At 43.5% G+C, this 18,480-nt stretch overlaps 1 protein-coding gene across 1 annotated transcript; it reads left to right on the top strand.

The window, feature by feature from the left end:
- The first annotated feature begins 3,281 nt into the window (after positions 1-3,281).
- On the top strand, positions 3,282-17,958 carry ppl (periplakin). Its single transcript, XM_067232689.1, has 22 exons — positions 3,282-3,585; positions 7,779-7,881; positions 8,021-8,175; positions 8,387-8,507; positions 8,625-8,750; positions 8,870-8,911; positions 9,112-9,273; positions 9,440-9,547; positions 9,838-9,933; positions 10,190-10,312; positions 10,547-10,693; positions 11,935-12,086; positions 12,244-12,347; positions 12,525-12,682; positions 12,883-13,061; positions 13,244-13,382; positions 13,551-13,744; positions 13,867-14,017; positions 14,140-14,223; positions 14,353-14,469; positions 14,598-14,690; positions 14,809-17,958. The coding sequence occupies exons 1-22, from the start codon at positions 3,533-3,535 to the stop codon at positions 17,479-17,481; spliced, it is 5,280 nt and encodes a 1,759-aa protein (XP_067088790.1). The 5' UTR covers positions 3,282-3,532; the 3' UTR covers positions 17,482-17,958.
- Positions 17,959-18,480: the final 522 nt, after the last annotated feature.

Genomic DNA, 18,480 nt, shown 5'->3' with positions numbered 1-18,480 from the left:
CTCATCTCGAATGGATATCAGAAATGACTCCCTAACGGAGCCCTGCTACACAGGTTTGTTATAGGCACGTTATAGACCAGTTCACAACCCACAGCAGCATGGATCACATTTTTAAGGGCAGGAATGGAGGGTGGAGGTTTTTAAGGTTTCGAGAGAAGAATTTTCCAGTTGTTCAACATAAAAAGGCTTAGCACCGCTGAGGTGTGTGTGTATGTATGTTTCTTGCTTATAGGAATGAGACACACCTTCGCCCACAAGACAAAAAAATGTCACTTATGTGTGTGTTGGTTTTGCCGCAAGCAATGGGACTCTCCAGTCATTAAGCCACAAGATCCCTACACTAATAACACCAGTCTAATCAACAAACAGTGACAAGTTAACGCCATGTTAATAATGCGTTAGCAATTGAACTGTGTCCTAAATTTACTGTGTGATTCACTGACTAGCTAACCAAGTTCAATATAGCACCCAATGCAAATGGCGACACTCGACTCTAAAGGTTCTCTGTAAAGAGGGCTTCCTGTACACATCCTAATGCTATTTTCTCAACACTTCTTCAACACGTTAAACCTCCTGAAGAATAAAGATGTGTCTGTAATAAGGCGTTAAGAATGTGTAATGAGACTATCAATGGTGTCTCCTTGTTTGTCATAACGACTTGTTCTCCAGGTATGGTGACCATGCAGCTCCACAGTGAGCCACACCCAAGGGACTGAACCATTTGTGGCATACGTTCGAAGATTTGTGACAGAGGTATCCACATTCACCTGTTTCACCACACCCATCCACTCCTCATAGGTATGTAAAAAAGGGTGTGGGTGTAGAGGGAGATGAAAGGGAGAGATAGAAAGGGAGAGACAGAGGGACATAAATGTAAGACAGAAAAAAGAGAGACAGAAAAAGGCAATTGCTTGAATCACAATTTCAGACTTAGACTAGACCAATGGCATACCCACACTGTCACCCTGAATGCCACCACCCCAGGGAACTATGTCTCTGACATCCAGATTTGTCATGTTTCACTGAACCCATCCATTCTCCTCCCTTTAATAAAACTGATGTCGAAACACTGAGACTACCAGACACACCTTGAAGCCAGCTAGCCCCACCTGTATGAAGAATGCTCACTGCATGGTAAACTCTATACATCGCCAAAATGTATGTACACACAAAATAAATTACACACACAAGTGCACACAAGTGCACACACATCCACATGCACACATGCACTCACATAATAATTGCTGTCATTCACTTGAGTTGCCGTCAGAACGATTGTTTAAAAACTGAACTAGTCCTGAATTCATTCATTCATCCACACAATCATTAATTTAATTGTTTCTACATTCATTTGTTTGTTTAATCTTTTGTTCATTAATTTATTAGGTAGTTAGTTATTAAGCCTAAGTTATTAAGCCTATTAAGCCTTAACAAGTACTGGAAGCTAAACCTCAACCCTCAGCTTTGCTCTGTCTACTGTGTGTAGTTGTAGTACAACAAGACCTACAAGGAGGAGCGACATTAGAGATGCAGTCTCCAGCTCGCCAAATCAGTTAGGTATGTTTGAGAGGGAGGAATGCTGTTAATGTTTAAACAGACAGAATGGACTGTAGCCTTCATCAACGTGAACCAATGCTATCAGTGTAAGAATGTAGTAGTGATGGGGTTAGAGGGAGGCCATAGAGATACAGAAGAACAGTGTGTAGGTTGGTTTACACCAGTAGATGATCATGATACTACAATACTACTGACTTACATTTACATTTAGTCATTTAGCAGACGCTCGTATCCAGAGCGACTTACAGTAAGTACAGGGACATTCCCCCCGAAACAAGTAGGGTGAAGTGCCATGCCCAAGGACACAACGTCATTTGGCACGGCTGGGAATCGAACTGGCAACCTTCAGATTACTAGCCCGACTCCCTCACCACTCAGCCATACTGTTGCCCCCATACTGTTGACATACTGTTGACTTAACCCAAGTAAATGTTGAAGTGAATGTTGATTTCATTTTCCTTTATTAGTAGTTTGACTCTCTAACAATCAATAATAAATTGCTTAATAAATGCATACAGGTGTATGAATATGTAAGGAACACAATGAGTTACCGTAATTTATAAAACTGTCCTTTCATGCTTTGACACTCAAACCAACTGTAAGTCCTACAGAATATGTATTTTCTGTGTTAGGTACTATATATTTCTATCAACTCTAATGAGTAACATTTGACACCTGTTGACTTGGTGTCAGAAATACAAAGGCTGTTTTGTTGACATAAAGAAAGGCCTTGGGATGATCGGTGGAGAAGGGAAGAGAGTAAGAGAGATAACTCATCACTAAGCTGTTAGGTTTCCATCCCTCTAAATGTGGTGAGAACACAGTGGATAAACACTTGCACTTGCACTTGCACACACACACACACCAATGACTCATTTGTTCTAACCACGACCAGTTCCTTTGGCTCTTCCTCACAGCTGATAATGGGTTTCCTGTCCATAACTCTGTGGATTCAGGACCAGGAAGTAGTGGCACCCTGCACACTATCTCAGAACAGTTAACTCCAGATTACCTCAGTTTTACTCTCTACACCTTTCCCTTTGTAGAGAGGGACTGTATTACTATGGAATGTTAGGGTTAGAGTTAGTGTTCCCTAGGGTTGCCACACATGATCCGGCCCAAAATTCCTTCGGACTTTCTAGGACAAAGTCAAGTGAATGAACTGATGGGTATGTTCTTAAGTAGTTTCACTGTCAGTCCATCCACAGACACAGATATAGACACACACACACAACCAAACACACACACAAAACCAGACACACAGACTGCGTTTGAGTTTTATGGCAAGTTGAACAGGCTCTTCCAGTGCTGTCCGAAAAACATATCCCAAACATACAATTTGTGACATCTGTCAATAGTTCTGTATGTCAAGAAGCTAGAGACCTATCCTATGAACTTTGGAATTTGTCCAGCTTACAAAAGCTGCATACTCTTTGACAAAATGTTATTTGGACAGTAGGTTTATGATTGAAACAACCGGACCGTTTCAACGCTGGTTTCAGATAGGACTGTACTTTAATCCTAGTACGTCAAAGTAATTATTTTGTAGACATTTTGAAGCTTAAAGTTTTCAAACGAATTCAAAACGTAAACTGGTATGGTTAGTAACTTTAAAAAAAACATTGAGTGAGATTACGTAGAAGTGGGCGGGAAGCGGCCAACGCCCATTAGTTGATAGGCGACAGGTATGCGCCACAAAAAAGATTAGTCCAACCCATATTTTTGTGAGATAGAGTAGGTGAGGGTGCTTCGTTTTTACTGACTGCTGAGTCTTTCGCTGGTGAGAGGGAGCCACTTATCAGTCCGACAATTGTCATCTAAGCATCAAGCTAGAAAAATCTAAGCCAGAGCACCGTCTCGGCGGAATTCGCACAGACAGAAGAGTTAACTTTGTAGCAGACGACGCAATTCTCCGCGGGATTGTTTTACTGTTAGAACCACCTGACAGGTGCACAGGGAAGGGATACCTGTCAAAATGTTTAAGAAGAAGACATCGAAGAATAGCGTGACAATTACGCAACCAAAAACGTGAGTCTTAAAAGTTATGTTAGAAAAGTGTCTCTACTTATCTTTTTCAAACAGGACACAAATTCATAGTATTTCAATGCCATTGAAAGCCAATACTTTGACCTTAAACCTTACCTAGGGGTGTGGCAAATATGCAAGAAGTAGCAGTAACAGGTTTGATAACTTTGGCTGACAAATATTTGGGACAAACTGTTATATGTCCAACCATTTATAAATAGTTCATTTTCAAGCTCCGCCATATATAAAATACATTGCCATTACTCTTGGATTTTGCTCATATGTGTAAATTGGTACATAATATACTATCCGTCTGCTGTGAACATATTTGCCTAGTTTCAACACTTTTAATTAAAAACAGAGCCACTGCCTTGTGACACGTTACAAACATGTATCAGTTTCTTCACGTTAAAATTCCCCCAGTTTATGTCAACGTTTTCTGCCCACATTGTAAGTGCATAGATAAGGGCATGCATGTAGGCTGTCACTCAACAAGTGAATGGAGAGCAGGGATTGGGAGGCCCTTGAAACAGCCACTCTTGTATACACTAATCGGTTAGAATACTTTCTTACAACTTTGTCTCATTTGTTATTAATTGATAGCCATTCCTGACCTTTAATCAGAATCAGAATCAGAATGGGTTTGCATGAAAGTTTACACAGACAAGGAATTTGCTTTGGCAGGAAGGTGCATACATTAAACATATAGGAATCTTAAAAATTTAAATAGGAGGTCTAACTATACTAAGGGTACGTAAACTAGCAATACTAAGTGGATTTAGAATTTAAATAAAATATACAATAAAATATCAAATAAAATATAAAGTTGCCCTAATATACAATATCAAATTACAAATATTTCAAAAAATACAAATGGTACAAAAGATACAATTGTGTAATGCAGTGCAAAATGCAAAGTGTTTAAGACATTGTCATTAAAGTCAGTGTGAACCCTTGGCCTTGTTGAAGAGGCCAACAGCGGATGGGAAGAAACTCTAATAGATCATACCAAGCATGTCAAATGATTGCAATTACATATTAGTAACGCTATAACACACAGTAAAGTCAGTGCATTGGAAGACATGAGTGATACTCATCAGCTCCCCTCTCTCCAGTGCATTCCCTGACAGAGAGGGAGGTACCATGGTGCAGTAGGCTGGAATCCTAGCTATGCCAGTGCAGCCCCACCTTCACCATTGTATGTGATTAAAGCCAAAGCCTGTTTATGCACTAATGCCAAGGAACCGGTTGGTGACATCTTGGGGAGAACTTTAAGTTAGAACAAGCTAAACAGACTACAGTAGACTTCCTGACCTAGATGTGTCTCCTGCAGTGAGTCTGGGTCTGCTGTAGGATAAGCTGATAACAAACCTACATTATCAACACATGAAGGAGTTATGGGGAGTCTGCAGACTGCTGTTATATTTGCAGACGATGACAACCCACATCTGTATAGATCAGGTGGCTTAGCAGGTTCGACTGGCAGGATCTAGTTGTTTTACATGACTTTACTTAGTCCCATTATGGACCCCTCCCTGTTCTCTCATCAATATGGCATCCTAGACCTTGTAACTACTCCTTGTCTAATGAACAGATAAGCATGGTGTTGTAAGTAGCCACATGCAAGAGATTGGTTCGTATCTGTCACAGATATTAAAAGACTGAGAGCTAGGTAGAGGTGGTATTTATCCAGTTAACCACAGAGAGTAGAAAATGAGCTGTATGAACTAGAACTAGATGTACAAGGACCAGAACTGGATCTGGGGCATGGCTGAGTTGAATCTCATGTGCGGCTCCCCTACGCCCATGATGAGTCATAGTTGTCAATGTCTGGTTTCAATTTGTCCCATTATGTTCTTGTTGTTTCTCCAGCAAATTATGACTTTTCAGTTCCTTCACCAGAACAAAACACACACGTACATGGGGATTGTGAGGTTTACAACAATCCCAAATAGGGTACATTGTATAGCTTGCTAGCTTGTTTGGCAATCAAAGTCTTTCAAGGTGATGTCATTATCAAGTATATCAAACTCTGGGGAGATACCAAAACAGCTGCTGAAGAAAATATCTGGCAAAAATAAATTTGCAGTAGGAGCACTCAGTTTGGTTTTGTGAAGTGTGTGTGTGTGTGTGTTTTCATCTGGTAAGCTGGTTGTCTATCATTATTTAATGATGTGACAGGGGTAAAATGTGCCTGAAGATTTATTGGACGTGCCAGGACAAAAAGTGTCTTAAAATGCATTCCTCTTTCAACGGGCTGTAAAGGTTTGAACTTAAAAGTCACTTTTAAATATAAATATGATCATGACATTGGCTTTAAATAGCCAAAACAGGTTATGTAACTTGACTATCACTTACAGAATAATTCTAGGGGTTTGCATACTGTAGTCAAAGCTGTGGAATGACACCACCCACCAAGTTGTTTCAGGAAAAGAAAATCAACCTCAATCCCGGATCACTTGTTCACACTCACACATATATACACAATATACACACTTGCACACACATGCACACACAGTGTCTCAACAGCAAAGCAATTTGTCTCAATCACCTGTAAATGCCCTATTATATATTTCATTTGCAAGTGTCACTGTTAGATTTGATGTTTTGACCTGCAGGCCAAAAAGCAGAGCTTAAGAAGCTAGGATGCTTCAAATTAAACATACAGTTCTAGTCTTGTCTGATGCCTGAAGGGTAGCATAGTGATTCTAAGAAAGCCAACTGACATTCTGTATGTTAATAAAGGATAGGCTTATGTCTCTCCTGGGAGAGAAAGTTGTTAGACCTGTTCTCTAGGGTAGGAACACTCCTTAAAGATGAGAGCTGACAAAATTGACATTTCTATGGTGCATTTTCATAACAAAAGAATATTTTTTGGGGGGCGTATGTACCATTTGAATATAGGTGGTCAGTAACATTGCACTGTCCTGCATGCAACATGAAACATCTGAACATGAGCAATAATTATGCCATTGGATGTTGGGTGCATGAAATACAGACATGGAAGGTCAGGCCAATTGTGTACAAGTTGGTCAAGTGCAGCCTACACATTTTTGGAGATCACATTCAACAAAATCCAAAAAGTGTAAATGAGTGTATTTTGAGGTGAGTCAGAGACAAAGCATTTTCCCAACATGCAGTGCAGTAGGAGAGTGTGTGAAAATGAGAATGTTTGATCGTCTTAAAATCGCCCCCGCAAATAGTTTTGTATGGTGCGTATCTTCATAGTAAATATGTGTGAATAATTAGAAAGTTAAAAGTATAAAATACTCAAATGAAGAAAATGCCAGGACAGTATCTCTGTTCAGATGGCAGTGTTCTGGCTGAGGGAAGTTCTTAGAACCGTGTGGAGCAGAGCAGTGGAATATCTGCTGTGTGTGCGCTTCTGTGAACAGTGTAAAACAATGAGGGTGATGGCGTGGAAACTTGGCAGGTGTTTCACTGAGACTCACCGGTAAACATACAGTGGGTGCTTCTTTGAAAATCTTCACATCACTTTGGTTCTGCCTCTTGTGCAAACAGTACTGTGCAGACACAATGTACAGGTCAGCAAAATAGATGTAAATGATGTGTTGTGTATTTGTTAGTTATTTCCCCACGTAGTTTGATGTAATGCAATCCCATTCCCAGTATCCGACTTAGAGGATGTTGTAGCATTTTACAAAGAAATGCATCCACTTTATCTTTAGATTTCTTTTTACAGTAATTCATAATATTGATTAAATACTGAACACTGAAAATCATCAAACCCATGTTTTCTGTCTGGGTCCCTCAGGTTTATGAAAACCACACTAAGCAAATACACTCCTAGGTTCATACATGCATAAGAAGAGACAATAGCTGTTCTGTACTGTACTGTACCATTACTGGTTGCAGAACAATAGTCCTGATAAGCATATAATACTGAAAGGATGTTCTGTTATTGGAACTATGAAGGACACTGGTTTCTTTAGCGTTGAAGTATATCCTGAAACTCTCATCCTCTTCATGGACTTTGATGGAAGCCATATTGGATGAAAGAGTCTGTTAACAACACAAAAGAGCACCGAGAAAAGCCCTTCGAGTCAGATCCCCATCCGTATTTTAGACCTTCCATTCACGTTGGCTTAGGAACCGCTCTCTTGCTCATCGCACATTAGCGAATGCCTACCAGCAGGCTGCGACTAACCCCTGTACTCGTGCTCCCCCCTGTGCAGCGGTACGCAGAGCACGGAGCTGTCCACTCTGATCGAGAAGCTGCAGAAGAACGCAGACAAGGTGGAGAAGAACATCTATGAGACGGAGCAGAACCTCAACAAGGTACAGGCCGCCCCCTGCGGGTGCAGCCCCTCCTGTGTTCCTGGAACACAGCGCCCCCCCCCCCCCCCCCCCCCCCCGGGAACGACGACGGGAAGCACGGCTGCCCGTTAACGTCTGTGTGTGTGTGTGTGTTTCGCAGGACGTGAGCAAGATCAACGAGGGGAAGCCGCCTCTGTACCAGGATGACACCAACAAGCGCATCCTCAACTCCCTGGAGCTCCTCAAGGGCCTGGACGAGGACGCGGTCAACGCCAAGCGCCTGCAGCACCCCCAGGCTGAGATGATCGAGCAGGAGTAAGAGATCTGCACTAGATGAGATCCACTGGATATAGATATATAGGGATATATATAGATATCGATACTCGTTACAAACATGGATGTACATTACATAGACAATGGACGCATACTAGATGTAGCCGTGAATCGAACTGCAGGATGACCCAAACCCTGATGATGTGTGTGTTCAGTGTGAAGTGTCTGACCCTGAGGGTGTGTGTGTGTTCAGTATGAAGCAACTGCGTGACAGAGTGATGAAGCTGAGAGAGGACCACGACCACATCTACCACCTGACCCGCTCTGAAGGGATGCCCAGCGTCAACTGGGGCAAAATCATGGATGAGAAACTGGTGAGAGGGAAATTCATACTCACACAAACACGCTTATACACACGCTCACACACACACACCCTAGCACACAGAAGTGTTTCCATGCAGAAACCAGTTCTAACTGCCTCTCCCCACCAGAGCAACCTGAACAACAAGGGCTTTGGCCAGGACTTGCCCACCATTGAGAACGAGGTGGAGGAGCATAACATCTTCCACAGCGAGGTGGAGGCCTTGGCCCCACACATCACCAACAGTGAAGACAAGGTGAGACACCAGCCGCTTACAAAGTACTACTACTAATAATGTGGATGACATAGACTTATGACAGAGTCAAAACATGTCTGTCACCTACTTCTTGCCTCTGACTCTGTCACCATCTGTAGGACTATGTTGGTGGACAACAGTTGAAGTACAACAAGCTCCTGGTAAGAATAAGTGAACCTCATTAAGATGTGTTGTGTGTTCCTAATGCAGTCTCTCTTGTTCAGTACTACATACCCATCTGTGCCACACAATGGCATGTTTATGTGTGAGAACTGCATGTGGGTGCTCTTATGTAAATGTGGGTGTGCTTCCATAAATATGAATTGGCAGTTTTGTTTGTCTAAACCTGGCTTCCCTCCAGGCTAACTCCGGCGCTCGTCAGCGCCACCTGCTGAGCCTGAAGGACTACATGCAGCGCTGCACCAATGAGCTGTACTGGATGGACCAGCAGGCAGACGAGAGGACCCACTACGACTGGAGCGACACCAACCTGGACTACCCTGCGCGCCAGAGGCAGTACGAGGCAAGGACACAAACCACCTGCAGCATCAGTACCTCTGCACACGCTCACTCACTTGTTCACTCGCTCTCTTTCTCACTCGTTCACCCCCTTCACTCGTTCCGTAACTTTTCTCAATCCCCCATCCTTTGTCCAATGTGTTTGTAATGCGTCTTCACCTTCGCAACAGAACTTCATCAGCAAGTGTCTGGAGTCCAAGGAGGCCACCGTCACCAAGCTGAATGATGACGGAGAGAAACTGATTGCCAGTGATCACCCTGGGAAGAACGTCATTGAGGTTTGTTCAGGGACTTGCTGTCAGTTGCTCTCCTGAGACAAAACCAGCTGTTGTTTTAAGGGGCAATTAAGTTAGTTATATTATCGCAAGATAATTTGAATTCTGCTCCACTTAAGCCATTGACACTTGTCATTGTTCATATGTTGATATTCAGACGTCACTAGAATAGGGTTTTCCATTCAGAAACGTATACAGTAAAGCATAGTCTAAAAGTAGCTATCCCTTTCCAGTACCGTGGCAGTCTTGAAAGATGTTTGTAGTCTAAGCCTGGTGCCCTCTCTCTCCTGCAGGCTCACATGGAGGCTGTGCATGCTGACTGGAAGGAATACCTCAACCTGCTCATTTGTGAGGAGAACCACCTCAAACATATGGATGAGTACCACAAGGTGAGAGACAGGGAACTCATGGTGTATGCACTCACAGACACACACACACACGCACAGACACAAACACTAACATGTCATTGCCTTCACAAAACCAGAACTACAGGGCATAATTCTATTTGTGGCTTTTCAGCTACTGTTGGCATATTTAACCTGCAAATTGTGCACATATTGAGTACCAGATGTGACTCCCTCTCTGCAGAATGATGACTTTGACCTTGATGACTGTGTGTGTGTGTGTGTGTGCGCGCGTGTCTAGTACCACAAGGAGGCGAGGGACACCCAGGATCTGCTGAAGAGGCTGGATACAGAGGTCAGCCAGAAGTACAACCCAGAGTTCAAAGACATGTACCAGATGGAGGGGCTGATCAGAGAACTGGACGTAAGTGACCCCGACTGAGACCCAAAGAAGCAGTCCTACAGTACCAGGAACCTGATGTCCTGTTTGTTTGAAAAGATGTGTGCCAACCTATAGTGTCAAGTCTAATGTAGTTCCCATTTTCATCGTTTAAAGACATCGCGATCTGACTTCTGCTTGGAAGGACTTGAGACTTGCAAGAATTTGTGAGCACTTTTTTTCTCTCCTTTGTGCGTGTCTGTGCATTGGCCCATTCAGGACCAGGCGAAGGCCATGGATCACTTTGACGAGCGTGTGAGGGCGCTACAGAAGCGCGGCCTGCAGGTGTTGCCTCTCAAGTTCCGCAGGGAAACGCCCCAGAAGCTCCTCCCAGTGGAAGCGCTGTGTGAATTCGACACTGAAGAGGTACTGAACACAAACGCACCCGTACATCGCCCTTCATTTCTCCTTTTACTGGATCCTAAGTATCCGGAGAGGTGTAGATAATGAATGGGGTAGTCTTTCATTACAATTAAAGCAGATTTAGTTACATGTCTACTACAGTATGAGATTTACCTATTTAGTTCTATGAGAGAAAAATAAAAAAGAGGGGCGAGTTGGAGTGGTATGTCATTTTTGGGTGTTGCTGTGGCTACATGTACAAACTTCCTGACATCCCTCTTGGCCGCTGTCTTTCAAGCTTGTTTTGATCGGATTTATCTTGGAAGATCTTGAGGGACTGTCAGACAAACACACAGCCCCCTCCCATTTCTCCTCCGGTTCTCCGCAGCATATTACCCCATTCTGTGTTTTCTCTTATTTCTTTATCTTAGTCCTTCTATCGGTGTCTTTGTCCTTTCTTCCTGCTCCCTCTGTGCAGAGGATTCTCATCTTCTCCTTTTGTTCTCCCCATTTCCCCTCTCTCCATTTCTGTCTTGCTCTCTATCTCTCACTCACTCTTCATCTCTCTCTCTCTCTCTCTCTCTCTCTCTCTCTCTCTCTCTCTCTCTCTCTCTCTCTCTCTCTCTCTCTCTCTCTCTCTCTCTCTCTCTCTCTCTCTCTCTCTCTCTCTCTCTCTCTCTCTCTCTCTCTCTCTCTCTCTCTCTCTCTCTCTCTCTCTCTCTCTCTCTCTCTGCTGTCAGTCATTCTGTAATCCCTAAGTGTAAAGTAAGCACTGCTATCATGAGTAAGCACTCCTCGACTGTACACCGCCACTACTTTCCCTTCTTTCCCCCGGTCCTTTAATTCTACTTCTCTAACTTTGGTTTTGTGTCCTAATGTATTTAAATCCTTTAAGAAACCCCAAGCGTTTGCTCTGTATATTATTTAAGCCTCTAGGGGATCAGTGCATAGGAAGAGTGGATTTTGCCTAAAACCTAGGAGAGAGCTGTTCAGTTAAGAGTGCCTCAGTGATTAAAACCCTGTGTCGGGGTGTGGTTGTCCTGCTCAAGGGATCAGTGGAGGGTTAGGAGAAACGGCCCTTAGCCACTGGGGTCAAAAATAGGCAGTACACCTTGTAGAGGTGATGCAGCAGATGCAGATGACCACGAGCACACTAAAAAGGTGATGGGATATCTGGCTGTTCTTTACCACAGCACTGAGTCTATCTTGAGGGTTTCACTTAGGATCAGTTTAACACCTTGTTGTGTTCTGGTTGTCCCGCGTAGGGTCAGATCTTGCGTGGAGAGAGGTACACGCTGCTGAAAAACAACGGTGCCAAATGGGATGTGAAAGATGCAGCCGGGCGCAAGCTCACTGCCCCTGCTATCTGCTTTATGATCCCTCCCACTGACCCAGAAGCTGTGTCTGTCTCCGACAAGTAAGTGTGTGTGTGTGTGTGTGTGTGTGTAGGAGAGAATAGCGTGTCTGCAGATGCATTCTTGCTCCTACCTGTCCTGCTCCTACCTGTCCTGCTCCTACCTTATTCCTACCTGTCCACAGTACATCCCAATATACTGTATCTTTTATGTTTTCAGTTTAGTCAACCAGCAGAAAAGCATCAAGCAGAAGGCGTCTGGCAGCAAGGTAACCCTGCAGAAAAGCCTGGAGGAGCAGAAGAAGAAGGATGGGAGCGGCAGTGGTATGGAGCTTAACAACTCTAGAAACTCCTACATTTACATAACATAGTCTTCTGTCTATTGCCTGAAAGGGATCTGCCGGTTAGCTCAGCTTGTTCATTTGTCCAGCTGATACGCCCTAATACAATACGTAACCATATCCATGTTCGTAATATCTGTGTATGTGTGTGTCTTCTCAGACAAGCAGGAGCAGCAGTGTCGCCAGCTGATGGCTGGTCTGGACAAGGTTATTAGTGATCTGGACAAACAGGAAAAAGCCATCTATACTCGAGTGCGCCCCCCTCTAGAACAGACCAGGCCACTGCAGGATAGTGCTGATCGCTTACAGGATATGAAGGTAGCTCCTCTTTTTATAATGGAAACACACACACAGCCTACCTTTCCATCTTTCTTCACTGTAAACCCTATTTTTACTGCTACTCATGGTACCCTTCGAATAAGATGTTTGTGATATTGTTTTCAAGACTCTTCTAGAAAAAGTAAAATAACCCTGGAGTTATAAGAAACCTGATTCTTATCTGAATTCTTAATGTGCAGGACATTAAGGCTGCTGTCAGTAAGATAGAGCTGGAGAAGACCACTAAAGTGAAGGAGTCGACAACCTTCCTGACTTCTAATCCCAAATGTGCCAGCGCTTCTCAGCTCCATGCCAAAGTAGAACAGGCCAACAAGAAACATGACAAGATCGATCTGCTGCTTAAGTGCTCAGAGGAAAAGTATGGAACTAAATATGCAAGCCTGATTAATTGTCAGCTGTACCTATTGCACATTTAATTTATTTATCATAAAGTGTTTTTTTGGATGAAGGACATATATTGTTACAAATAGTTATGTTTATTTATTTGATGTGCAACTTCACGTCCTTGCATTTATTGTAGTGACTGACTTTTTTTTACAGACTACAGAATTCTAACAGCCTGGAGAACTCTCTTCAGAATGGGAAAGGTTTATTGTCAACCTATGAGAACAAACTGGCGAGAGAGGAGGTTGCGCCAGCAGACATCCCCTCACTGGAGAGAACACAGCGTGAGCTGGCTGTAAGTTTAACAAAATGTGTTATCATAAAGATAACGTAACATTGGCCTGCTCACATAAATATGTTGTCATGAAGACCCACGAAAGTAAAAGAAATTGGCTTTTTAATGTATTTTATTCTATATATTACGAATAGGATATCACCGAACGATGGTTTCTTGTCCCAACAGGATATTGCCTCAGAGCTGAAAGCCAAGAAGTCCACTGTGACACAAGCTGAGCAGAACCTCCGGACAGCCAAAGGCAGCTGTGACACCATGGCCACCAAGTTGCAGGAACACTGCCCCGACATTGAGAGGCAGGAGGCCGAAGTACAGAAGCTCAGCAAGCGCTATGACAACCTCAACCGGCAGATCGACACCCGGTAAGACGGGATGCTTGTGTTTAATACACTCTGTCCGCTATGATGTGATTATCCTGTTCAGGAGGAAGCTGTGTAGTCGTGGTTTGTCACAATTAGGTAATATAAGGTATGTTATGTTTCAGGTCCCAGAGCCTGCAGAGAGCCAAGATGTCTCACAACAACTATCGTAACGAGTATGACAACCTGAACAGCTGGCTCTCACGCGTTCCAAACTATGAACCTCGTGAAACTGATGACGTCCGACAAGTAGAAACCAAGCTGAAGAACCAGAGAGTATGTCTTTAATGATCTGAAGGACGTGTTTTGAATTAAAAATCTATACATATAATATCATTTATTTTCAAAGGTCACTTGTTTAATCATTTGTATGAACCTTCAATGACCCTCTTTCACAGAACCTGCTCTCTGATATCGCAAGGAAGGAGTCTGACTTGAACAATGTTTCAAAAAATGCCCAGCTTTACCAGCAAGCTGTCAAGGTACAGTAATAAGCGTTGCTGATAATCCCACTTTGAAACTATGGCTAGGCTGTTAAGTGGAGTGGTATGCAAGTAGACTGTTAAAATACTGTTAATGAATGAGTTTCTCTTTGTGTTTCCCTTTTTAAGGACTATGAGAATGAAACTGAAAAGTTCAAGGCTATTCTGGACCTTGAAGATGGTTTAGTCCCTCAGACATACAAAAGGAGCAGACTGGAGTCACCTGCACTGACAGTCAAGGCAGAGGTAAGGAAAGGTTATTTTAAAATAGTAACCTATTATTAAGTATTGTGAAGACCTCTGCTCTGCCGTCAATTAATTGGGGCTTTACCATCGTCATGACGAGTGAATAAAGAATGCCGTTTTGTTTATAGGAAACTGCCATTGAGGCTAAATTCACGGAGGTGAATGCAGTTAACAAGCAAAGGCTGCAGAATCTGGAGTTTACTCAAAGCCTCCTGAATCAGGTAAGCTATTTCGTTTTTGTTGTGTGAAAGTTTAACATGACCAACTGTTAGATGTTCAGTCATCTCAAATGTTAATACTGCACCACTGTCTAATATAAATCTTCTCATTCCTCTCTAGCAACCTGAGATCACAATGGTCCAGTCTGTCAATGTCCAATCAGTGAATGCTGCAGCCCCTGGAGAGGAACCCTGGAGAATCAAAAAGCAGCTGGCAGATGAGGTCCACAGAAGAGAGCAACTGGAGAAAGAACTTGAGTCCATCCAAACGGACATTTATGTTCTGGAAGGCCAAAAACCCCAGGATACTATTGTCAAGAAGGAGCTGATAAAGAAGGTTCCAGATCCTCAGCTGGATGAGGATGTCCACAAGGTCCAGCAGAAGCTGATGGAGGAGCGCAGGTCAACAAGAATCCAGGAGAACGAATTGGAGTCCCTAAGATTGAAGCTCCGTGGTATTGAGACAGAGATCAAAGAGGGGGCCCAGCAGTACACTGTGAAAGAAGTGTTGCGTATTGAAAGAGACCGAGGCCAGGAAGAGGAGGTGCGCAAACTTCGAGAGGAGCTGGAAGAGCTGAGAAGGCAAAAGCTGAACAAGGACAACCAGTTGATCCAAATCCAGAAACAAGTGACCCTCTTGTCTGCAGAGAAATCCAGAGAACAGGAAGTGATCACTGAGGAGGAAGTGATCAAGGTCCAGAATGACCCTCAGCTGGAGAGTGAATACCGTATGCTCCTGGACCGGAAGCAGAAGGAGGTTGAGAGCAGGAAGCAGCTGGAAGATGAGCTGCGCTTCCTCCAAGAAAAGCTTCGTAGGCTGGAGAAGGAGAAAGCCATGGCAGAGGAGAAGATCTCTATCAAAGAAGTGTTGAAGGTGGAGAAAGACATCGCCTTTGAGAGGGAGGTAGAGAACCTGAGGAGGCAGCACGAGGATGAGATGGCCAAACGTAGGTCATCTCAAAGAGAGAAGGCTGACTTCCAGAGGAAGATTGTCAGCCTGGAAGAGGAGAAGTCCAAGGTCATAGTTCAAGAGAAGGTGCGTGAAATTGTCCGACCTGACCCCAAGGCCGAAAATGAGGTTGCCACCCTCCGAATGGACCTGGTGGAGCAGCAAAGGCGTTTCAGAGATGAAGAGTCCCAGGTGAAGAGCCTTAATGAAGAGCTTATTATGCTGAGAAACAGAGGCCCTCAAGTGGAGATCAAGGAGACTATCAAAGAGGTAATCAAGTACAAGACTGATCCGCAAACAGAGAGAGAATTGGAGAAACTGCGCAATGAAATTGTGGACAAAACCCACCAGACGGAGAAGTCAGAAATGGAGATCAGGCAGCTTAGAGATGAGATTCAAAGATGGAAGGATACCAAGCCTCAGGTGCAGACCAAAGAGGTGGTCAATGAGGTGCTGCAGTACAGAGAGGACCCGAAGACAAAGGAGGAGATTGAGACCCTCAAAAGAAAACTGGGAGATGAACAGAAGAAACGCCTGGACTTGGAGAGAGAGAGGTCCAGCAACGAGGAGAAGATCAGGCTGAGGAAGATTGACTTGTCTCAGGTGAGGGAGAAGATTGTTCAGCAGGAGGTTGTCAAGATGGAGGAGGATCCGGTCCTGAAGGCCGAGTGTAACACCTTCACTCAAAACATCAACAACGAACAGAGGCTGAAAGAGAGCCTCAAAGAGGAGCTCTACCGCCTCCAGCGACAGAAAACTGAACTGGAACTTCAGCTGGAAGAGCTGGAACGCGAACGCAGGGCCCGACGTGATGCTGAGCTGGAGATCCAGAGACTGAGGGTCAGACTTAACGAGCTGGAGATCCGAGACAAGGAGAATCGAGAGAAGGTGACAGTGAAACAGAAGGTGGTGCTGCAGCAGGACCCTCAACAGGAGAAAGAGCACTCCATCCTCAAGCTCCAGGTGGAGGAGGAAAGGCACAAGCGCACCCTGCTGGAGAAGGAGCTTAATATCCTGATCCAGCAGCAGGTCACCTTGGAGAAGATTGAGGTGAAGGAGAAGGTTGTGCGCACAGAAAAGGTGCAGGTGGAGCAAGATCCCGAGGCGATGCTCGAAATTGAGAGATTGAAGAGGACTCTGGAGGAGGAAAAAAGGAGAAGGCGTGATCTGGATCTGGAGCTGTCCACGCTCACCTCCCGCTTCACAGACATGGAGTTCACCAACACCAAGTCCTCCAAGGAGCTGGATTACATCCGTGACGAGAGCAACCGCTTGCAGCTGGAGAATCAACGTCTGCAAAACGAGATCCGCAAGCTTCAGTCTGAGATCCAGATTACTTCTAAGGAGACAAGACAAATCACTCAGACAGCACCCATGGAGAATGGCAAGAACTTAGAGTTGAGGCTTGACTCGCTACAGAGGGAGCTGGCAGAGCTGAGGAGCATCACCAGGCAAAAGGACGAGGAGATTGAGAAGCTCCATAAGGGTCTGTCAACTGTGAAGACCAAGAGAGAGCAGAGAGAAAGTCACCTCCGTAGGTCTATTGTGGTTATTGACCCCGACTCAGGCAAGGAGATGCGACCAGAGGAGGCCTACAAGCTTGGTCTCATCGACTGGAAGATGTTTGTCAACCTGCAGAGCCAAGAGTGTGACTGGGAAGAGATCACACTCAAGGGGCCCAGCGGAGAGTCCTCTGTTCTCCATGACAGGAAGTCTGGGAAGAAGTTCTCAATCGAGGATGCCTTGAAAGTTGGGAACATCACAAACCGCCAGCTACAGCAGTACCAAAACAAAGAAATCAGCATTCAGGAATTTGGTGTTATGGTGTCAGGCAAGACCAAATGAGGACAGAAATCTGAAAAAGCGCACCAGAAAAGCAATTATTTTTGTATCCAATAAAATAGGTAAATAGGAATATATAGTATACTCAATGAAAATATGTTGATTCTGCCATTCATCTAACATTGAATTGGTGTTTTCTTTTCATGTATCTGTCATGCACTGTTATATTTATTTTCAAATGGAAATACAGTTGAAATATCTAACCTGAAGTTTCTGTTTTTAAATGAGGGCGGATGTGGTTCTGGTTTTGACTGTGATTTTAAGTGGGGGAAGGGGTTTCTGTCCCTAATATGAGCTTGGATTTCTTACTGGGTACAGGGGTAAAGAAAATATTTTAATATATTTCCAGTTTGCTGCTGAATTACACATAGGGCCTACACATACTGAATAATGTGCATTGTTCTTGTTAAGATACTTGCTCTGTTAACTGTTGTACTGATTAAGTCTGACTTAATAAAAAGAACCTTGTATTAATGGGAAGATATGCGTCCTCGTTTACTTTTCTGAAAATAAGTACAGTTGTAGGCTACACTACCTGTAGGGCCTACTCATCAGAGGCAATTCAGTGGTGACATTTATATCTCTGATTACAGCTACATATCTTTACCAGATAGATTAACCTACATTTTGTTGTTACCCTCTATTTTATGAAGGTCATATTGCCATCAAATAATTGAGCACGATTTATTTTACAGTAATTGTATTACATTGCTCGATCCTGCACGACTGTCTGACAGTTAATGTATTCTTGTGTTATGTCAGATAAGTTGTCATTCTCTTGTGAAACAAAAACAAACAGTGCAGACTTTTGTAGCCTATGAAAAATAGGCTGAAAAAACAACCTACCTGAGGTCCTCAAATACTTTCCGTACTGATATTATATTAATATAAAGTAATATTAATTATTCAAATACAGATACATTAAAATGACCAACTATTAATTAGAAATATTTTGCTTAAATAGTTCGATACAATTTTGATACAGATATCAAAGGATGTTCG

The sequence above is a fragment of the Osmerus mordax genome, chromosome 3 (assembly GCF_038355195.1).
Source record: "Osmerus mordax isolate fOsmMor3 chromosome 3, fOsmMor3.pri, whole genome shotgun sequence".
NCBI classification, from domain to species: Eukaryota; Metazoa; Chordata; class Actinopteri; order Osmeriformes; family Osmeridae; genus Osmerus; species Osmerus mordax.
This window is presented reverse-complemented; position numbering and strand designations above follow the sequence as displayed.